Source organism: Hyperolius riggenbachi, chromosome 12 (assembly GCF_040937935.1).
Source record: "Hyperolius riggenbachi isolate aHypRig1 chromosome 12, aHypRig1.pri, whole genome shotgun sequence".
Lineage (NCBI taxonomy): Eukaryota > Metazoa > Chordata > Amphibia > Anura > Hyperoliidae > Hyperolius > Hyperolius riggenbachi.
Genome location: NC_090657.1, coordinates 58,313,004 through 58,337,062, shown reverse-complemented (window position 1 = coordinate 58,337,062; position 24,059 = coordinate 58,313,004). Strand labels below are relative to the sequence as shown.

General features: G+C 43.2%; 1 protein-coding gene across 3 annotated transcripts in view; it reads left to right on the top strand.

The window, feature by feature from the left end:
- MMD (monocyte to macrophage differentiation associated) overlaps positions 1-23,472 on the top strand; it is a 190,236-nt gene extending 166,764 nt beyond the window's left edge. For all 3 annotated transcript variants that reach the window (XM_068263061.1, XM_068263060.1, XM_068263062.1), the window contains exons 3-7: positions 3,595-3,755; positions 8,503-8,577; positions 9,247-9,348; positions 10,907-10,976; positions 12,883-23,472. In XM_068263061.1, the coding sequence (XP_068119162.1) occupies positions 3,595-3,755; positions 8,503-8,577; positions 9,247-9,348; positions 10,907-10,976; positions 12,883-13,086 (612 nt within the window). In that variant the 3' untranslated portion in view covers positions 13,087-23,472. The remainder of the gene's footprint in view (positions 1-3,594; positions 3,756-8,502; positions 8,578-9,246; positions 9,349-10,906; positions 10,977-12,882) is intronic.
- Positions 23,473-24,059: the final 587 nt, after the last annotated feature.

Genomic DNA, 24,059 nt, shown 5'->3' with positions numbered 1-24,059 from the left:
GCAAATGGTCTGCAGCTTGGAACTGGGCCAGTCAAAGTCGGAAGGCAGTCTCTCTGGCCAGATTCACGCTGCGTGCAATTAGGTGCTCCTTACTGGCTGTATCAGATGGGATCAAAGCCAACAAGCCTGTTGAAAAACCTTAGAAAGCAATGACACTGTACGACTAAATATGAAATACAAACTGATAAAAATACAAGGCTGGGACTTGCTCATTGCAGGGGACAGTAACACTGCTTCATAAAGCAATATTGTGCAGTTACACTGCTGCGTCCCTACGTTGCCCTCGTATGACTGTTCCCACTGCTGATATTATTGGTGATTATCGCTTGTATTATCTATTGGATTACATCCCTGTGAGCTCTGACAGTCCAGAGTTCAGTCCCATGTACTCCCTGCCTCCTCTGAGCAAATATTTTCTCTTTCTCCATGTTCCACGAATCCAGGTGGTGCGGCACGTGGCCTCATCCTGTTTATCTTCATGTGCGGAGGGGGCTCAGGGTACACAATAAATATTATGTGGTCTCTGCGGCGATAATCACACACTTGATTCTTAAAGTAGACCCAAACTCTTTCACAGCAAAAAGCAAAACAAAAAGTCTTTATTTCCACATATAGGTGCTGAAGAAATTCACTTCTCTGAGTCCTGTATTTGTTTAGGCAGATCAATCTGTCTACTTAGTTCTTATCAGCAACTGTGAATAGACTGCTGGAGAGTTCTGCTGAGGCACTCCTCCATACAGTAAACACTGAGGCTTAACCCTTTCAGTACCAAGTTAAACTTTTTAAGATTCCATGAACTATGAAAAAAAATATGCGCTACAAAGGTTATCATGCTCTGGCTAATCTTTTAGGTGCTGGCGATTTTCATCTTCATAGAAGTCTATGATTTTACCAAGATTACTGAAGCAATCGTGATTTGGCCGTGCATTTCGCGAATGCAATCACTCTAAAAAGTTTAAAGGAGTTATCAGGCTGTCCCGGTCTCGCTGCACGGTGCAGAGGCTGACCACGGGGTCGGCCTTACTGCGCGAGCCGCCACGGTTATCATTGCCTCATGGTCCGCAGCGAGACCGGGACAGCGGCAGGGAGCAGAGTGGTCGGCGTCGGACAGTCTGCTGACCCATCACTACAAAGGGCTACACAGGCAGCTTTGGACACAGAAACTGATACGTTTTCTGTGTCCCAGCCCTGTCTGTGGGTGGGGAGGGGGCTGAATGCTGGAGGGGGTAGCAGGCAGGAAGGGGGGCGGCGGGGAGGGGGTCGCCCCCCCTCCCTCTCCTGGGTCCCCTCTCCCCCCTCCAGCTAGTTTCATTAACTTATATACAAATTTAAAATCAATGTATAAGGCGAGCGGGGAACTTACTCACTTCCTTGCGTTCCACTACTCGCCGTCACATCCTGCAATGCCGCCCAATTAAGTACAGAGGGCGGCATTGCAAGAAGTGACGGCGAGCGGTGGAATGCAAAGCAGTAAGTTCGCCGCTTGCTTTATACATTGATTTTGAATGATTTAAATTAATGAAACTAGCTGGAGGGTGAGCGGGGAAGAGGGGACCCAGGTGAGGGAGGGGGGTCAGCCCACTGCTGCCCCCCTTCTTGCCTGCTACCCGCTCCAGCATGGCGCCCCACCCACGGCCAGGGCTGGGGATACGTTTCCACGGACTGGAAACGTAGGCTGCAAAAAGGCCATTTTCTCTCAAAACGGAGAGGGAAAAAAGTTATTACAAAAACTGATCCGTTTGAAACAGATCCAAACTGCAACTGACAGGTGTGGACCTAGCCTAAAAGGTTTTTGCTAGTGAGAGCTGTATTGAAGCTCCTGCTAACGCACTTTTTATCATGGATAGAGAAGAGATGGTTCAGAACATCTGTCTTCATTTTTGTGGCTTGTCAATCTCTGACCACTTCCTGTATGGACACTGTCAATAGGAAGTGACAGTTACTTTAGTAGGAATTCAGCCATAAATATACCTTGTTAGATTGATCGAAGAGAAGTGGCTGGAACTTACCCCCGATTTTTACTGCTTTTTGTGTCTCTGTTGAAGTTTCTTTTACTTCCTGTTTACTCTGGCCACAGAAAGCAAAAAAATCCCATTATTATTACTGATTTATAAAGCGCCAGCATATTCCATGGCGCTGTACAAAGTCTGAAAACAAACAAGGGGTACATAATGATACAGACAATGATATACATCAAACATGGACACTGGTACAAAATACAGAACTGGTGGTTACAATGATAGATGTAACATGATGACTAAAATGTATAACAGAGTGCAAGCTATGAAATGAACAAAAAAAATCCAAGTCGCAAAATGGTGAGAGAGAAAGACAAAGGCCGCAATAATAACCTGCTGGTAGTGAGCTGAAGGGCTTGATTCACTTAAGGCTCGCTCACACGTCGGATTTTTCCAACAACTGATTGTTATGACGTTAGGACGTCAAATCGGGCGTGTGTAAGGTCGGTCGTTCAGCTGATAAGACTGGTTTTGACAGATCCACTTGGCGGATCGTTCAAATCCAGTCTTATCAGCTGAAGACTGACCGTACACACGCCCGATTTCACGTCCAAACGAGCGGTTGTTTGGAAAAATCCAACGTGTGTATGTACCTTTAGACCAGGGGTCCACAAACGTTTTTGGTTGAGGGCCGGGTCAAAATACTTCAGACTGCTGGGGGGCCGGAGTATACATAAAATGATGTAGAAGTCTTTGCGGGCCAGACAGTGAAGCATACCCAGGTGACAACCTGCAGTCCAATTGGACAGCAGTGTCACCTGATGTGGACTTTGATTGGAAATTACTGAATTACTGCTTTCTGGCTTCCGTGTGGATGGGTGGTGCCAGCACTGCTATTCTATATGCAGACCACCAATATTTACAGATGTAGCTGACCACATCTGTAAGTAATACATTTTGTGTGTGTGGCGGGGGGGGGGGGGGCAGTAAAAAAGCCTCAGGGGGCCACATTCGGCCCGCTGGCCTTAGTTTGAGGACCACTACTTTGATAAGGCATGTGATCTCTAATAAGGCATGCTATTTATCTAAAGTTAACACAACTTATCAGAGTAGCATAGCGAGCGCTACAACCCCGCAGGGGATCAGGGCAGGACCAGTGGAGCTCTCATCATTGCCAATTACCAGGCATACATTTGCTATGCTGCTCTGATAAGGCGTGTTAACTTTGATAAGGCGTGTTCTCTGATATAAGCCTCATACACCCGCTCAACAGCGGTCTTATATGCAGCACAATTGTTGAGCAACTTTTGTTGTGAAGCAAGTTGAAACAGCTGAAAAAAAAAGTATTTTGCTATTGTTCAAAAAGCTGATATGAAGTCAATGCAACAGTTGGCTTGACTTCTTATCAGTCTTATCAGCTTTTTGAACAAAAACAAAATACTTTTTTATTTTTTTTAGCTGTTTTAACTTGTTACACAACAAAAGTTGTTCAATTGTGCTGCATAAAAGACCTCTGTTGAGCATGTGTGTGGGGCTTCAGTGAATCAAGCCCGAAGTGTTTGTAAAATAATTCTGGTTGATAGCTATGATTAAACGTTGCGTGTTCTCTTTTTTCTTTTTTTTTTTTTTGCCGCAGTTCCTCATTGTTCCATCTATAATCGGAAGTGCTCTTCTACATCGCATGTCAGATGACCGATGGGAACGGATAACGGCCTGGATTTATGGAATGGGCCTGTGCGCCCTTTTTATAGTGTCGACTGTATTTCACATAGTCACGTGGAAGAAGAGTCACCTCCGGTACGTAGCCTTAAAGCCACACTCTCTAGAGTCTGACTAGTTTCCTAGTTGTGGTCAGTTCATCACTACCTACTTCCTGTGAACGATAAGTCCCGCCTCCTCACATACAGAACACATGGCATCTCCATGGTTTCATCCTACTGGGAAGGATAGTTTGTCATATAATGCTCTTCCATCTTCGGGTGTCACATGGTCTCACCCAATTGACCCGCCCACCAGCTCCATCCAGAAAGTAGAGGAAGTCAGCTGTATTGCAATTGGCCACGTATGTGCTTGAGTTTTGACACCTGGTTTAGTCGGTTGCACATCTGTATACTTTTTGCAATAAGTATGTTAACAACACCTGGCTGACTGCCTCCTGTAGTTTTGTTTTCTATTGAGATGACATTGCAGTTCTACTGAACACTACAGACTGCTCCCCCATCTCATGATCACTTATATGAATAAGTATGGGAGAAGCTGGTAAGGGACACCAGCCAGTATTTCCCTGTGAGTTCAGAAAACCTAAGCTGTCCCAAACACCTCCCTCTGAAGATGTTATCTCTTTATGGGCAGCACGGCAGCTCAGCACATTCAGAATGTGCAGAAGCTGCGGTGCTGGCCACAAAGAGTTAATCTCCTGGGTCATGTGACTGACATTTCCAAAGGTGATTTATCTCCATTACATGCATCAAATACCGAAAATTGTGTAAGTAATGCTATAGTTCCAATGTAAACCCTGAGAGGGTGAGGTAGAGCATTGAAGTGGCACCAAATTTAGAACTTCCTCTCTGCTCTAAAAGGTTAGCCACAGCATGATAACCATTATGGGGAAAAAATAATTACAACTTAAAAAAATGAAGATTTACTTTTGCAGGGAGTATTCAAATGGTTAAGCCTGAGTTGTTTACTTTATATGGGGAGAGTTGCATTGGCAGCGTTCTCCTGCAGTCTATTCACAGCTGCTAATGAGGACTAAGGCTAGGTCCACACTTGTCCATTGCAGATCGGATCCGTTTCAAACTGATCCAATTTGGTAAAAAAAAAAAAAAAAGTTCTCTCCGTTTTTCCTCTTTTTAATATATTTGCAGCATACGTTTCCAGTCCGTGGAAATGCAGTGGCTGTTACAGGCTGTTACACAGAATATGGATCTGTTTCTGTGTCCAAAGCTGTCTGTGTATAGGGGGATCCATTTTTCTATTGATTTTCACTACCCCTCCGTGTTTCCAGGGTCTGTGAAAATCCTGCTAATCCGGACCGTCCGTTCAGGTTTTCAAAACGGATCTCCCGGAACGGCCACTGATCTGCCGGAACGGCCACGGATCCGTTTTTTTTTATTTTTATTTTTTTTAATTTTAGTGAAGATGGACGTTATTTTTAACATTGGTATCCGTGGCTCTGGTTTTTGATCCGGGCCAAAAACTGGAGCCACGGATACGTTTTTAAAACCAGTGTGAACCTACTCTAATTAGACACTTTGATCTGGCTATACAAACACAGAACACAGAGCCACACATTTCTTCAACTACTATTTATGGTATAAAGATTTTTCATTGTACGCTGTGCAAGAGTTCGGGTCCGCTTTAAGTGAAACCTACGGCTCGTATCTGCACGATTTAACACAATGCGCTGCTCCTATACAATTGGCTGATTGTACTATTGCATGAATAAACAGGTATGTTTGATGTGACTACAAATATCAAGCCCGGTACAAATGTTGACAGACTTAGGCTGCTTTCACAGTGGGACGTTACAGGCGCACGTTAGAGCAGCCTGTAACGCACCCCCACCGCACAGCAATGAAAAATCAATGGGCTGTTCACAGTGCCCACGTTGCGTTACATAGTAACGCTTCACGTCAAGACAACGTACTGCATGCTGTACTTTATACGCGGTTAAGCTGCGTTAGACTGTTTGCACGTGCTCAGTGCGGGTGTTTTTTTTTTTTTTAATTTTAGGGGCGGAGAGGAGGCGGGTAGAGGCCGCTACGTAGCCAGGCACATGGCTACTTGACATTCACTGCACTTGCAGTGTTTACTCTTCGGAGAGGCCGCTGATTGTCTGACGGGACCACGTGATGCGGAGAGCTCCGCTCACGTGGTCTCCGCAGCGCCTCCGACAGAGCAGGCGCACCAAGAGCTGCTTGTATCGCGGCTCTTGGTAGCGTCCTGCTCCAACACCAACAGGCGTTGCGTTAGGGGCACGTTGTGTGCCCTATAGCGTCCCCTAAACGCAACGTCCTGGTGTGTAAGTAGCATTATAGCTACTTTTACAGCTTCCTTTCCCTTTTCGTTGCTGCATTATCATCTGATTTTAAACACTTTGCATCCAGACCTTGTTTCCCCCTTTATGGACTAGAGCACTTTTGACATGTTGGCTATGTCCCTAGTTAATCAGCAATAAGGTTATCCCTACTTATGACACCTAAATGAAATATGTATTGTTTTTTTTTTCAATACTAACTAGGCTTTCATTGTATGGCATTTTTTCCCTCAAACAATTTTGTTTTCTATGCATTTTAATGGGGGGAAAAAAGCAAAAAATAGAAAAAACACATTATTTCTCAGTTTTACCAATTCTAGTTTAACCACTTTACCCCCGCGCGTACGGATTTCTCCGCCCCTTTTTCCATCCTTTCACCCCCAGGGACGGAGAAATCCGTACTCTGCGCACTCCCGCCGCTGTCCGCGCTCCCGCTCATAAACACGCCGCCCGCCGCTAGTAAACACGCCGCCGCCCGCTCGCCCAGAGATCAACGAACGGGAAAATCCATTCCTGTTCGTTGATCTCAGCCCCGCAATGATCTGCTGCCGCTCGGCTGAGCAGCGCGATCATTGTGAAAAAATAACAAAGTCCCAGCCTCTTTCTACTTCCTGCAAGCGTCCGGAAGGACGCTTGCAGGTCGCATGAAACAAATTGGTAATGTTGCCATCTTGTGGCCAAATAGTAAAACTACACCCTAACCATTTTTTACACACAAATAAACTTGTTTTACACAAAAAATTAACTCCTTACCTCCCACACTCCCCAATTTATTTATTTTTTGTAATTTAAAAAAAAAAAAATTACAATTTAAAAAAAATACATAAATAGTTACCTTAGGGACTGAACTTTTTAAATATTTATGTCAAGAGGGTATAACACTGTTACTTTATAAACTATGGGCTTGTAATTAGGGATGGACGCAAAACTGAAAAAAATGCACCTTTATTTCCAACTAAAATATTGGCGGCAAACATTGTGATAGGGACATAATTTAAACGGTTTTATAACCGGGATAAATAGGCATATACATTTAATGGGTTTTAATTACAGTAGCATGCATTATTTAAAAACTATAAAGGCCGAAAACTGAAAAATAATTTTTTTTCCCACATTTTTTCCTATTTTCCCATTAAAACACATTTAGAATAAAATTATTCTTGGCATAATGTCCCACCTAAAGAAAGCCTAATTGGTGGCGAAAAAAACAAGATCTAGTTCATTTCATTGCGATAAGTAATGATAAAATTATAGACGAATGAATGGAAGGAGCGCTGAAAGGTGAAAATTGCTCTGGTGGTCAGGGGGTAAAACCCCTCAGTTGGGAAGTGGTTAAAAATAGTGTTACTGTAGATAAAAAAACACACATTTTGTTTGGCTATTGCTACAGTTTATCCTAAAACGTACATTTAGTTCCTGTCACAATTTATGGAAAAGATATTTGATTCTGAAATAATGCTAGTGTGTTTTTTTTCACTATGAACTGTGAAAATAAGATAGATTTTTTACCATTAAACGTATTTTTATCGGCTCAGGGAACCTATATTCCCTTTCACCAATTAGGCCCGGTGCACACCAAAAACCGCAAGCGGATCCGCAAAACGCTAGCGTTTTTAGCTGCGTTTTTTTCTTATTTTGAAGCGTTTTGCTAGAGTTTTGCGGTTTTGTGCTGCGGTTTTTGGTACAGCAGATTACAGATATTGTTACAGTAAAGCTGTTACTGAACAGCTTCTGTAACAAAAACGCCTGGCAAACAGCTCTGATGTAGCATTTTTCAGAGCGGTTTGCGTTTTTCCTATACTTTACAATGAGGCAGAAACGCCTCCGCAATTGAAAATCTGCAGCAGCCCGGGAGTATGAGTTTCTGCAAAACGCCTCCCGCTCTGGTGTGCACCAGCCTATTGAAATACATTACCCTAGGGTTTCCACATCCGCAATCGGATCTGAAAACGCTGCCGAACCGCTCTGGTGTGCACTAGGCCTTAGTGCTGCAACAGATGGTGCCGAAGGTTTGCACAGGAGCAATGCCCAATCATGCACTGCACTGCTTCTGATACAACACTTATATCTACATCCTTGTGGCTTAGATGAAGTCACAGAGGACGTGGATATACTGTAATGGTGGAAAAAGTGGTTAAATGTGAAGCATTGGGCCCACTTATTACCCCCGCCTCAGCTTGTCCCCCGAAGAAGACGTGAGCTATATGCGAGGCCGAGGAGCATAAGCAGTTGCCGCAGACTCTCGTACACAATACAGGAGTCGCTTGCAGCAAAAGCAGAGTGAGACACCATAGACACTGTGCAGTGTTTCCACCTCTCACACACAATGGAAACACATGCTACATCACTCTCTGCTGCCACCCGATATTGTGAAGAAACCCTCCTGAGGGCATTGTCATTAAGCAGGACAATTGGCACCTTTCCCTGACTATCCTGCATTATTTATATGCTAGTGGATTCGTTACATAAACTGTGCACCTGAGCTGTCTTCCCTCTCTCTTCCAGAACCATAGAACATTGTTTCCACATGTGTGATAGGATGGTCATCTACTTCTTCATTGCTGCCTCCTATGCACCGTGGTGAGTATTGGAGCTGTGCAGGGTTGTGTGTGATCTGCACGCTATCCGTGTGTTTTGTAGACACTCTGTGTTTGTGATGCACTGTGTGATTCAGCTCTGGGGGAGGGGCGGTAGCAGTGGTAATTAGGGGTGATCAATGAGATGCAAATGTTCCCCAAATTATGCAAATGTATGCAGTTTGAAAATGGACCAATCAATTTAAACCCAGGTTTAAATTGATTGGTCCATTTTCAAGCTGCATATATTTGCATAAGAATTTGAATCAACTCGGAACAATTTGCATATTTGTGATCATTCTTAGCGGCAATGTAAACTTTTAATAGATTTCAGGCAGAGCATTTCCCCTGATCTGTAGATGTAGGAGCGGCAGATTTTTCTGGCTGTCGTGATTGAAGACCCATTCATGTACTTGACAGACCTGTTTGTCCTGAAGAAGGCACTTTTGTGTCCCGAAACGTTGGCTTTGTGTCTGCATACATAATGTATATGAACATTGAGGAAGTGTCAGCCCTGTCGCATTGTAGATGGATTCGTAGAGAGGGTGTGGTCATTCACCGTGAACATTTAGGCTTGTGCACGTCTGATTACTTCTCGGCTTACGCCAAGGGTGTGCGGGTTGAACACGTTTGCTCATAGTATGATTCATTTGAACATGTCTTCTCTGCCCAGGTTAAATCTCCGGGAATTGGGGCCTCTGGCGTCTCACATGAGGTGGTTTATTTGGCTAATGGCGGCAGGAGGAACCATATACGTGTTTCTGTACCATGAAAAGTAAGTGCTTGGGGGGGGGGGGGGGGGTACATGTGATTCTAAAGCTCTGTACACTCATCAAAAATGGATTGGCGGTTAATCCTGATAAAGCCCTAGAACACCAGGGAAGCCATATGGGGGAGGAAGGGGGAATGTACTAGACACCAGAGAGCTATATAGGGAAGGGAGGGTGAGGATTAGACTGCATGGAAATGTATAGGGGAGGGTGGGGGCCACTAGACACCATAGAACTGTATAGAGGAGGGCTGACCACTAAACACCAGTGTAATGTATAGGGGAGGGAACAGGGCCACTAGACCCCAGGGAACTTTGAGGGGGAGGTGTTCACTAGACATTTGAGGTTGGCCCGTGACTTGGTCTCTGTGTTAAATTTCGGCCCACTTTGTATTTCAATTTGACACTCCTGATGTTAACCGATTTGTCCTGGGGGATCGGTTTGGCTGATAATTGCTGTTAATCCTTCATATCGCCGGATGGCGATTGATCTTCGTACTTCGTACTTTCTCTTTATTCAATTGTGTGCCAATACTGCTAACGGAGCTGTGCAGCGTTGTGTGTAGGAAGTCCCCCCAAAAAAGAGGAGAGCATGGAAAATGTGAGTGGGGGCAGAGCACAAAGAAACAGCAGCCAATCAGGGGAGGGGAGGCAGACAATGAGGAGAGAGCAATGGGGTAAGTCTGCCCCTGCCTCTCTTGTGATGACCGTAATTGCATTTGGCAACATGCTCACTGGGCTCCTATGAAGCTACACCCCCCCCCCCCGCACAATTGTAATGCCCGTGTGGGCTGGCCACTTGGGCTCAAGGTTAAATTTAGCTGCTTTCCAAATTAAGAGTCAAATACTAAGGTCTACATTTGAGCATGTAAAGTAGTTTACTATCAGCATGGGCACCGTATTCCAAAATAGGGCTCATATCAATAATGCAAGTAAAGGGTATGGTACTAATGGAGTACAAGGACCTTCCAAAGGAGACAAAAAAATGACTCGGTCACCAGGAGCCCCTGATAGTGTAGTATGTCGAGACACTCAACAACGAAATGTGCAGAATAATCACAAGGGTAGGTTGCAAGACCGGCAACCACAGTGGTGAGGAAAGCCCTTCCTCACTTGGGTTTTTTGGTCTTTAACAATGTGGTCACACTCAAGGAAAAAGGAAAATGGTGTAAGGGTTCCAAGGAGCCAACAGACATGGCCAACACCCCGAGCAAAGGGGACAGGTATAGAATATCAGAGGGAGGGAAGAGGCGCTCCAAGATGTAATATGTGGAAGTGGGGATGTCGACTGGATAAAACATAAAAAATTGGCTCACCTCTAATAAGAGGTGGGCAGCCCAAATAAAATGATCCATTTTTAATAGAAACCAGACACTTGAAAGATAACTCGTTTCTGGGATCGCAGTCCGTTTCCTCAGATCAAATTATAATGCTAGCGTTTTTCAAGTCGGGAGCGCTCCCTGGTGTATAAGTACACTAACCATTTATTGCGGACAGTGAATAAGTATATAAAACAAGTTGTTCTTCAAGACTGAGTGGTTAATGGCCTCTTTTATTCTTGCAGGTATAAAGTAGTTGAGCTGCTCTTCTATCTGGCGATGGGATTCTCTCCTGCCCTGGTAGTGACATCGATGGTAAGGATTTACTGGTATTGATCAGAAACGCCTTCGTGACTTGCACGTGGAGCTGGGCCGATGCTGCATAATCTTGTTTAAGGGCATATCGATTTTACAAAGTCAATTCATTGCCCGTGATGTTAAAGTGAACCTTAACCAGGGGTGGAAAAAAAAAGTTCACCCGGGGCTTCCACCGCACCCCTGCAGACATCCGCGCCAGATCGTTCGGTCCCCCGCAGCCAGCTAGTTCCATTTTCACTGCGTGGCCCTGGTCATGTGTATCCTTGATCGGAGCGCGATCAGGACGCGTGCAGCTAGGGCCGTGCAGGCACATTGGCCTGGCGAAAATCAAAAGTAGCTGGCTGCGGGGACTGGAGGATCCTAGAGTACCGGTGCGGGCACAGGACATTTGCAGGGGGCGATGGAAGCCCCAGGTAAGTGGAATTTTTTTTTTTTAGCCCTCAGTTAAAGGACCACCAAGGTGACATGATCAGATAGACATTTGTATGTACAGTGCCTAGCACACAAATAACTATGCTGTGTTCCTTTTTTTTCTTCCTCTGCCTGAAAAAGTTAAACATCAGGTATGTAAGTGACAGTTTACGCCTGGGTCGGACGGGGTCAGACTATAGCATAACCCTCACTGAGTAATTACAGCCATAAAACACTTTCCTGTCAATAAATGGCTTCTGAGAGCAGGAAAGCGATAAAAAGGGTCATTCATTCATAGATTTGAGTTCTGCTCAATGACCCTTTCATTGAAGTATGTCAGAGACAATGAAACAGTAAAAACTAGACTTGAATATAAAATAAAACTGTCTAAAGTCATTTTTTGGAGACTGAGGATGGATACAATTGTTTTTCTCATCCGTTTATTTTCACCTCGGATGTCCTTTAAGGTTGACTGTAAGGTGCCCATACACGCATCAATTTTCTAATTTGATTCCCTGAAGATCCGTTTGCTGTGATCGAATCCCAGTAATTGTCACAGCATTCTACAACAGATGACTCTGGGAGATCATGTGATGTACCTGCTCACTTAATAAATAAACCTTCCGCAGTGATGCACCTTGCTAGCAGTAAAGATGTCACCATTAGTAGAACATTAGTAGCAAAGAAAATATTCTCATTTTTTATTATCAGAATATATATATATATATATATATATATATATATATATATATATATATATATATATATATATATATATATATATTCTGATAATAAAATAATAAAAAATGAGAATATTTTCTTTGCTACTAATGTTCTACTAATTATCTGTACTACACAATCATTTCATTAGATCACGATTTTTTTCGCTTCAATGTCTCTTTAAAGAGCAATCAGCCCTGATAAGAATCCCCCACTGAGCATTCAGTCTAGCTTTCACCGGCATGATTATAGCTGAGTCAGTCTTCTGTGATGTCTTTTCAATCCCAAGTCTGCCCCCTTGTGGCTCTGCTTTCCTGCTATTTATTCTCAAATCTGAGCCACAAGGGGTCAGGCTTGGGCTTGAAAAGACATCACAGAAGACTGACTCAGCTAAAATCATTCCTGTGAAAGCTAGAGTTGAATGCTCAGTCTGGGATTCTTATCAGAGCTGATAAAAGGCAGATTTAACAGAGAAGAATGAAACGGAGAGCATGGTAGGTGTTGAATGTCATGTTCTCATTGATCTATATTGTAAAATACATGATGGTGCTTCGTCTCTGGTTCCCTTTAAAGGGAACCTGAGGCGAACATAGCATTAAAAACCACTTCAGGACCAAGCCAATTCTCAGCATTCTCCTATGCCTTTGCTTAAATCAAAGCAGCCAGTGCTTTGTGTCTTTAGGAAAGTGGAAGAAGGATTTGAGACTGTGGTTAAGGCGTGTTGTTTTAATTTTGCAGTTTATCTAACTGTATCATCTTTTTCCCTACACAGAACAACACTGAGGGCTTGCAGGAACTGGCTTGGGGAGGCCTCCTTTACTGCCTGGGCGTCGTCTTCTTCAAGAGCGATGGTATCATCCCTTTTGCGCATGCCATCTGGCACCTCTTTGTAGCGATGGCAGCTGCTGTGCATTACTATGCCATCTGGAAGTACCTGTACAAGAGCACGGCTTCAGACCTGATCCGTCACTTATGACGAAGCGGTGCAGAAAGATGGAGAGAGAGATTTAAAAAAAACACTATCAGTATTACTTGATACAGAAAAGAATGTATGAAGCGAAGGAGGTATTGTGTTATCACCGGATAAATGCACTGACGATACCTGGTTCTCCACAACCTACTGTGAAAAAGATGTGAATCTTCATAGCAGTTTGACTCGAGGCCCATTCCTCAGCCAATATTGTGCCCCTAGCTGGCCTGTTCTAAGGCTCCAAAGCTGGCATCGCCCGTTAAGTACTCAGCTACCACCTAGGAAGGCATTCTGAAAAAAAAAAAGAAAGAAGCGGAAGAGTGGCCTGTAGCAGCCAATCAGATTCCAGCTGCCCTTTTTTCACTACAGAGTGTTTTCACCCAGAATTAATTAACCCTCCTAGTATCCTCATGGGTAAAATCTTTAAGGCAACATTTGATTGGCTGCCACAAGCCACACCTCTGCTTCTTCCTTTCCTGCCTTTCTAGAACACGCCCCCGAAGAGCCAGACCAGCTGAGTCCTCTAACCGGCTTACCTAATGTTTACAATGCTCGAAAGTTCTTTTTTTATCAGCCGTTTGATTCTACTTTTTAAAAACACAGATGTATTTCTTTACAAATGCGAATTCAAGTATTTCAAAACGTTTAAAAATGCCAAGATTTAATGTATAACGAGGGTATTTTCCTTCCTCTGTTTTTAAAAGCACTTAAAATGTAAAAGACAAAAAAAACTATATATATGAATTCTATACATTCCAAATGCTAAGCGGCATACGCTTTGCTTGTAAATGGGGTAAATGGTAAGCTTTGTTATATAGCAGTCAAAAAAAGGTGGGGAAAAACTGAAGTCATCACTGATATTGAATAACTGGGGCGTTGTTCACAGCCCCTACACAGCATACCAGTACGCTGCATAACTGCTGTAAAACGTATTAAGAAGTTTGCAACTGTGACAGTTGAGTATTTATTTACAACTACAAGGTGTACGAGGAGTTTTGTAAAGTTTAGAGGTTCTTAAACCTGTACAAAACCGGAGGTTTTTGACGACTGGTCAATCTTCTGATTAGTCAGAAGAAAATTTTGCTTATGGACGGTCCGATCATCTGATGGACTTTCAGTGAAAGAGAAATTAATCTTGGCTTGTGTGCATGAGACCTTACTTGCAGGCATCCTGTAGGTTTTCCCTGGACACAGCAGCCTCTGATATAAGAGGAGGAGGAATATAAATAACTTTACTTAAAAAGTACAGCTATCCAAAATGCCACCCTCAACCTCCCATATGTCCCATCTCTCCTACCCTTAGCGCGTACCGGCTTCCACCTTGTCCACACTTAATGTCTTTGGAAACCAAATGGTCTGAAAATATGCAAGCAAGACCAGTCCCTTTTGGCCCATTAGGTGTTGAAGTAGAGTAGAGAGGGTGTCTACTTTCTACTGAAAAATAGACCCCATGGATGGAGAAGTAATAGTGGAGGGAAAATCCAGAGTGTTCAGCTCTCACTAGGTCCCCAGTGTAAGTGTGTATGGAATATGGTGCTAAGAGAAAGCATAGATACCCCTCTTGAAAATGACTTGGCTTGGCCCAGGTAGGAGTGGTCTGGATTTTCATGCAGATGGTGTACCCCTCTCCCAACATCCCTCCTTCGAACTGCTTTAGTTAGGTGGCACATGCGACCTATGAGTTTAAAGAAACTTGTAGTGAGAGGATACCAGTTTGGATTTAATTGCAGAGAATTAGGTTGTTTCGTTATTTAAGATGATAAAGTTTGGGAGGCCAAAGTTTTCACCAAATCAGGTTTTTTTTCCGTTGCAGCTAAAGTATTCCAAAATCTGTTTCGATCCATGACCAATTTTTAGCCCCCAAATCTTAACCACGCAAGAGAAACCACAAACTCCTGTATTGTCATGCACACTCATTCCTGACCCTTCCTCTGATCGGATTAGTTTTAAACAAAAAAATCTAACCAATATGTTGACAACATTTTGACTATCCTCATGACCTCATCATCTTAACCCCTTTGTTCTGTCCTAGCAGCAAGGCGATTGGGAGGCCCTGAGGCTGCCTCCTGCACTTACTGCTGTCTGGGCATAAGACTATGCTTCCCATGCAGGCTTGTGGAGTTGGTAAAAAAATCATCCAACTCTTCAGTTTATGAAACTTCCGACTCTGACTCCAGGTACCCAAAAACTGCCTCGACTCCAGGGCTGGGGAGTTAAACTGCAGTGGATACGAAAGCTCTTAACCTTTGAATTTAGGAAGTCCTTCCACATGCAGTTCTTGGTGCTTTTAACCTGCTGTGTTCAACATTACACGTTTGGTGTTAATCTCCCCCAGTCTTTTGACAGGTTCTTTTAAGAGCCTCTACTCTTCATAGCCACCAGTATTAACTAAGGACGCACAGGCAATCTTGTATTTAAAATGTACTTATTGTGGTGCTTGTGTTGTGTAAATAAGTGTTCGTAATGACCAAGTTATTTTGTGTATATCATTGGCATTGAAACGCCTAATCCGAGGGGATTCATTATCATTGTAGCCGAATGTCTCAATGTAGGCCCTCATCGTGTATTTCCAACCGCTAGAATTCCAATACCTAAACATGAGCCCTTACATCAAAGGGTTTTCAGATCCAGCTGCTCGGTCCTAGTTGAAGGAGTCCATTCATGATACAATGGACCTGGTATAACGCTGTTCTCAGTGGCGGGAGAACATAAGTTGTCAAGCAAACCTGGACTAGACTTTTTTTCAATTGTCTCATACTGGGAAAAACAAAAATGATGTTGCCCACTGTTGCATAGCCTTGAAGAACCTATGAAATGCATTGCTTAAAAAGCACTTATAGGATTAGTCATAGGTCTGTCCACAGCAGAGGGCATACTTACCTTGCCAAATCAATTTTATTTTAGGCGTACTTGCTATCTTCACCACTGCCATGGAGGTGGTTGTATATTCCTAAAGGAGTGTCCCTCAGGGCTCTGCACATGGTCCAGCCCTTTCTCCCCTCTCTCAATCCCTGATTGGTGCAGAGGGTGGAGCACAAGTGCAGGAGCAGCCACAAATATTGGTTTTCCCTGGCTTGACACGCAGGGATGTCATCACACGTGGCACACAGGTGATGCACTGGGAATTGAGGTCCCCTTATAAGTGAGAGAGGCTAAGGGTGGCATTTTTGGTCCAGGAAGGCTGCTCCGATACTCATATGGTTGTCCCTTCAGTTTGGATTTGGGCCTTACAAGCCCTCATTATTAAACCCGGGTCAGTGTAACCAAACTAACAACATTCAGTAGCACTGTCTCTATTCTCGCAGGTTGAAATGAGCAATGACTATTTTGGGAGGTTCTTATTGTGTGTGCTGCTGATGGTGCGGGGGTTGGGGAGAACAAATACTTTCCTACAGGGTGCTGCTCCTCTGGCCCTCAGCCCGTACAACATGTGCCGTCTTTTCAAGCTGACCACGGCTTCTGGCGGTATAACGTTGGGAGTCACGCGGGCACCGCTATGCATGCTGGAAGGTGTAGTATGGGAGATGTGAGTACAGTGCTCTACCAGGCCAGGCTTCTCAGCTCTTATTTATTACAGGTGTTAAGAATAAGTAGCAAGGGCTTCTACTCTGCACAGCTTATTCACCCAAGCGGGAAGATGTTGATATATAAACGGCACAATTCTCCAGAAAGTCCTGATCGGCAGCACCCATCAATGGTTACACTTCAAGTTTTCAAACCAAGATAATTGTGAACGAGAAGAACCCTTTAAAGCGGACCTGAACTCTTGGAGAGGAGGAGAACAGAGAAATCCACCCTGTGTGTGTTTGTAGAGAACAGCCTGTTTTAATTCTCCCTACTCAGCAAGTAAAAAGCCAGTGTAATTTGAGCTGTCTGCCAATTCTGCCTAAGTTTGAGCTAATATGTAAACACAGGAATTTAACCCTTTCTGTGCTCCCAGCAAACCAGGAATTAACTATACCGTAGCATCTCTGGAGGAGATCTAGAAGCTGTAACAAGGAAATGTTGTTTTCTGTAAAGATTATTATGCTGTTGCTTATCTTTTAGAGCAGAGAGGAAGTTCTGAGTTCAGGTCCGCTTTAACATCTGGGACAACAATCCTCAACATCAGCATTAGGTGGCGTTGTCGTACCCACGTCAGATCTTTTGTTCATTTGCTAACATTTCAAGATCCCAGCACTGTTCAAGGATCTTAACACATTTTTTTTCAAGCGTCTTATATTAAGATAAAACACCTGTGTTTTTGTATTATGTTAATTTTCTCACGGTTGTACTGAAGACTTTGCCTTGTCTGAATCACACCTGTGTAGCCATAGTTTTTGTTTTGCTTTTCTGTTTATCGTTCTAGGATCACCATATTGTATCTCTGTCATACATTTTGGCCAATACACTGAAACTTTGGACAGTATAGACAGTAAGACGGTATAGTTCTTTGAGTATAGAGCACCTAAAAGTGGACCTGAACTCTTGCACAGGACGCAAGGAAAACAGAGAAATGCACCCTGTGTATTTTTAGAGAGAAGAGCCTGTCTAATTCCTCCTTATCTGTAAATAATCACAAGTGTAATTTGATCTCTCAGCTGGGTCCGCACAGAAAGTGAATGCGACTTATCTGTCTATCTGGAAAAATCAACCCCTCCCCAAAGTTGCGGCCTGGTGCAATGGAGCACTGTGAATGGATGTATTACTATTTTTCTTTTTTTAAACCAGCAGTCTCTGGTCCTTAAGGGGCCAGAGACTGCTGGTATGGAAGGAGTTCCCAGAAAATGGGAAATCCGATCGGATTTTTCAGTCGAATGGAAAAAAAAAGCTTTTCATTTTTTTCAGGAGATCCGATCGTTTTTATTGAATTGCTGTAAAATCGGATCATTTTATTGTATCGTGTGTGGCCACCTTTACAAAGAGCAAGGGATCCTCTGATCTCTTGCAGGGATGCTGTCTCTGGTGTAATCGCTCCCATCTCGGTAGCAGCTGTCAAAGCCATGTAAGCTATCTTTCATAGGAAACCTGCAGAGTTTTATAGGAAAGATCAGGTGAGAACGGGTATGTATGTATGATCTAGCTCACTGAGATAATGCTTGGATAAGGATTGTTTTTTGCTCGAGTAGCCCCCTTTTAAGAACAAACAGATCCAAATTAGGATAAATACTTAAAGTACACCTGAAGTGTGAGGATATGGAGGCTGCCATATTTACTTCTTTTTAAACAATACCAGTTCCCTGGCATCCATTATCACACTCCTGAAACAAGGATGTGTTTACTCAGGTCAGACTTCAGGCAGAGAGACTGACCTACAGGCTTTAACCACTTTACCCCCGCCCGTACGAATTTCTCCGTCCCTTTTTCCATCCTTTAACCCCCAGGGACGGAGAAATCCGTACTTTCCGCGCTCCCGTTCGTTGATCTAAGCCCCGCAATGATCCGCTGCTCTCCGATGGGCAGCGCGATCATTGTGGGAAAAAAAAAAAAACACTCAGCCTCCTAGTCCGGAAGGACGCTCGCAAGTCGCAATAAACAAAAAGTTACTGTTACCATCTTGTGGCCAAATAGTAAAACTACACCCTAAGCATTTTTTACATAGAAATAAATTAGTGTTACACAAAAAATTAACTCATTACCGCCCACACTCCCCATTTTTTTTTTTTTTGTAATTAAAAAAAAAATTAAAAAATTTACAATTAAAAAAAATACATAAATAGTTACCTTAAGGACTGAACTTTTTAAATATTTATGTCAAGAGGGTATAACACTGTTACTTTATAAACTATGGGCTTGTAATTAGGGATGGACGCAAAACTGAAAAAAATGCACCTTTATTTCCAAATAAAATATTGGCGCCAAACATTGTGATAGGGACATAATTTAAACGGTTTTAGAACCGGGACAAAAGGGCAAATTTCATGGGTTTTAATTACAGTACCATGCATTATTTAAAAACTATAATGGCCGAAAACTGAAAAATTAATTTTTTTCCCACATTTTTCCTATTTTCCCATTAAAACACATTTAGAATAAAATAATTCTTGGCATAATGTCCCACCTAAAGAAAGCCTAATTAGTGGCGTAAAACAAGATATAGTTCATTTCATTGCGATAAGTAATGATAAAGTTATAGACGAATGAATGGAAGGAGCGCTGAAAGGTGAAAATTGCTCTGGTGCTCAGGGGGTAAAACCCCTCAGTGGTGAAGTGGTTAAAGTATTAGTGGCAGAAGATCAGCAGGACAGCCAGGCAATGTGCAGTGGAAATAAATATGGCAGCCTCCATATCCCTCTCCACTTCAGGTGTGCTTTACCAACGGAAAGTGGAGAATTAGAGGGTTAGCTCTGTTTATTTGTGACTGGTCCCCTTTATCTGCTTGGTTGAAGCCTGCAACTGACAAATACAACCCAACACAGTGTATAAGCAGGAAGCTTTCCTAACTCTGGTCGCAGCCATCCTCCGTGCAGATGGCGTGACTGCAGTTTCTGGAACAAGTGGGAGTAACAGCATGACTGGCAGAGCACATGTGATGAAATGCTGCAGTCTGCCATTAACTCCTTCCCTGTCTGTGCTGGAGGCCTTGCCTGTAGCGCCTACTCCAGCAGTACTTCCTAAAGTGGACCTGAACTCCCACACAGGACAAAAGGAAAAGGGAGAAATGCACCCTGTATGTGTTTAGAGCGTTTAGCCCATCTAATTCCCCCTCATCTGAAACCAAAACTGTAATTTGATCTGTCAGCTCAGAAATTTCTGCATCCTCCGCAGAGCAGCTAATTTGTAAACACAGGATGTTAACCCTATGTCTGCTTCCATAAAGGCAAGATTTATTGCAGGATTTTTATCAGCTGTAACAAAACTTTTTTTCTTTAAAGCCTTTATGCTGTTGCATATCTTTTAGACCAGAGAGGAAGTTCTGAGTTGAGGTCCACTTAAACTTGTCCTGAAGACTTGCCACTCACTATATGCGAACACAGTGAATCCAGCGCAGGAGACTTGGGCACACAGGAAGTAACTTCAGCGCCTTCAGAAGATGGAGCTGAAGTTACTTTTAAAACGCAATAATTTGGCTTCCAATTGCTGGAAGCCATATTATATCATTCCCCACCATCCATGGCGACCTGGAGGGGGAAACGTATTTAACACGGCCGGGACTTGTGCAGCAGCAGGATCAGCCATATACCGGCTGTATCCTGCGCCCAAGTCTCCCGCACCGATTCCTCTTGTACGCCACAATGTGTCTTGTAGGTCACCTGTTCTACCCACCGCTAGAACTGTGTACTAAGAATGTTGCTGTTCCTACTTCGTACTGGCTTTACTCTTCCTTATTCAGCCAGCTGAAAACTGTATAATTTCAACCATGGCACAATTAGATCTACAGCTCTGCTAAACTTGTGCGCTAATTTCCAATCCCCACTTAACCCTTGAATCATGCTGTCTGTTCTTTTGTTGGAATTCTCTTGCTCTTTTTAGCACTGAACACATAGAGCAGCTGCCTTGTCTCAGTACACAGGAGAGTAGACAGCATGACTCAGCAGAAGGGAGGGGGTATTGCCAGGATGCTGGGCGGAGCTGCAGATCTACTCATTCTGTGATTGAATTTCCTCACAGTTTTCAGCTGTCTGGATTAGAAGACTTTAGAGTGTAAGAAACAATAACAGTACTTGCTTATCATTCAGGATATTGCAGTAGGTTTCTAGACTTCGATCCACCACAGGGTTTGGGAAGAATATAAAATGGAACTTTCAAGAGAACCCGAGGCGGCTTTTGGGGAAGACAGATGTCACACAGTGGCATGTTCTCTGCCTCATGCCATGTCTCTGTGTCCCCCCACCACCGCTCTCTCCCCCCACCCTATAGCCTCCCGAGAATAGCGACAATATTTGTCGCTATCTCGAGGGTAAATATGTGTGAGAGGGATTTCCTGTATAAAGCGTTCCTGCAGGGTTTCCAGAGCTGGCATTGGTCAGCTCTCTCTCCCTGGCCGCACCCCCTAAGTTTGTAATGACTTGGTGGAAATTAATAAAAAAAAGAGTGCAGAGATGAGGGCTGTGTGTAAATTGTAAAGGCTTAGAGCTTATCAAATAACTGGACTTGTGGGAAGGTGGGTGTGCGAGTGAACTGAATAGTGAGAGGAGAAGTCTCTCTACTGGGACAAGTTGAGGAAGCGCTTTCTATCAATTGGTCCTTCAGCAATTTCACAACCCTTCAGGCAGTATATGGATATATCGGACATTCTTCCGTGCTTTGCCTTCAGATTCCGCAGAATATTTGGGTTTTGCTGTTTTCATACAGTTTGTATCTGAATTTCGCTGACTGATGTATCTAGACAAGTACAGTAAACCTAATGAAAGGCGGACAGTGTTCCAGAGCAGCCAATCCATTTTCAGGTGTAGGATTGTTGATTGGGTGCTCAGGAAATTTTTTTTTTTTTTTTGCACCTGTCTTGATAAATCATTTTCTGTGGCTCCTCCCTAAATATGCTGCACGTCTAGCAGGTATTTTTTTGTATACACTTTATAGTTTCCAAAAGTAAAGTATAACGTTCCTAAAAAACGTCAGTATTAACAGGGCTAACTGTTCTACAAAATCCATCCATTTCTATCATGTTGCAGTACCAGATAACACCACTAGGTGATGCTGTAGGAGGAACACTGTTTTCATCATCTGATCTTGATAAAACCACAGAGTGTGTCAGAGGTGTGATTTCCACAGAGGGAATTGCAATTTCGGATATTGAAATCTTACAAAATAAAAATTGTAAGATATTCCAATTCTTTATGCACCCAGCAAAATTAACCCCATGCAACCAGCATTAGCGATAACCTTAAATGCCCTCAGTTTAAAAAGATAGTCTATTCAAAACATTTTAACTTGTGGGTAAGTTATGGTTTGCTTAGGTACTCCGTGCTCGAATGAATTAATCATTTATTTTCCCATTGTGCAACTAGGGCTACTGGGGGATCTTGGTGCTGCTTCCTGTACCAATTTCCTGAAAGTAATTGCAGACAAGTGTAGGTAATGCATTCTACTTTACACTTATGTGCAGGCATTCCTCTTTTATAAAACCTGTGGGCTTGACCTTTTAAGGTTCTCTGGGTTGCAGATCCTAAGTGGCCCTGAAAAAATGTTGGAGTGTTTGCAAGTATTGCCTTAGTCATATCAGACCACTATTAGGTTCTATATCCAAATCAGACTTTTCTCGGTTCTCTCTCTCGTCCACCCCTGTTCGAAATTCGTGCCTTCGGGACTCTTTGGCTAGCCTCACTGAGTGCTTCTGAAGACGGGCACATCCATACTGCACGGACTCGTCTTCAGGAGTACTTCAGGACACAAGTACTGGCAAAGCCTGCACAAGGAGTCCCAAAGGGTTATTTGCAGCAGTGGGACGGAGCTAGGACCAGAAAGGCTCTATGGATCCAGAGGCTTCTGTTTTCTTAGGTTTTTATTTGTTTTTTTTACGTCGCTTCAGGTGTGTTTTAAGGAGGCCCTGGCGTGTTAACGTTAATCTTATTTATTAACTTATGACCTCTGCAAGTTTACACCGCCTTTATAGTTTAATTCTGTGTAGCCCATCCTTATCCATTCCCTCACTGTGATCCATTATGAACCCGGCAAGGGTTCCGAACCCTAACCGATAACTAGAGGAGTTTTCATAAGTCCATGGTCTGCCTACAGGATCTCTTATGACCTCCCAACAATCATCAGGCTGAAGATCCTTAACAGATCAGTTCCCACGTCTTGTATTCCTTGAGGAATTCCAGCAGCTAGATCTTTTGATGTGGTGTCCTCCTTTGAGACTCTGTGGTCTTCTGCACTCTCCCTAATGTAAATCCAGAAGGGAGGGATGCGGTGGGGGGAACTAAGAGATAAAGGATCCCGTCAAAGTTGGCCACAGACCTGAAAACTCCAATCTCAAAGATCATAGCCCTGGTTTCCTTCAGAACCACAAGAACATGGATGGCGATCTATCGTGAGATCATAGCCCTGGTTTCCTTCAGAACCACAAGAACATGGACGGTGACCCATTTCGCCAGCATCCCCCAGAATGAGTATGAAGTGGAATAATCCTTTGAATATCAATTTATACCTCTGCCTACAACGGTGTTTTGTACTTTGTGATGATTTTTCTTATGAAAGCTGAAAGCATTCTCACTATTTGCTGCATTTTGTTTGTACTTTTTGATTGTGTTTTCTCTTTGTACATGTTTGTCGCTCAGATCCTGAGATAACCACTAAATCGGCCGAGCTATTCACTGTGTTAACTGTTGTAGCTTTTTCATCAACTTCTCTTCAGGAAGTCCTTACCCATGTTTGCAGTTGTCACTTTGACATTTTTCTCTGTACACCTTTTTATCCGTTATCTTCATACGATAGAGTGTAAGGAAAATAAATATCTTGTTATAACAAGAATTGTGGTCGACTTTGTGTTTGAAGCAGATCCTATGAAATCTCCACTGGTTATTTTACCTCTAAGGGCTCGTTCACACTACAAGAGCTATGCGATTTTAAAAGCTCCTGCTAATGTTATCCTATATCCGGTTCACACTGGAGCAATGTGATTTTGTAAAAATCCCACATACTATTGCATTAACAAGAGCTTTTAAAATCTCTAGTGCTTAAAGTGGATCCGAGATAAACTTTTACTCATTGCATAATTGTGTTCATTTTATATAGTTTATAGGTCAATCCTCAAGCAAAATTACTTTTTTTGTTTTAATAATCTAATTCCCTATAAACTAAACAAGCCTCGCCCACAGCTTCTCCAGAGAGCCTTGGCACTTTGAGCCTTAGCAGCAAGGGCTTATGGGAGCTCAGTCTGGGCAGGAGGAGGTTACTAGCCAGAGATTTCAGAGGCAGAGGGGAGGAGGAAGGAGGAGCAGGGAGTGAAATTTTCACAGGCTGAGGGCTGGAGATACAGATCAGCTTGCCAGTGTGTAATGTGACAAACAGAACATGGCCGCTTTCATTCTATCACAGGAATAAATAATCATAAATTG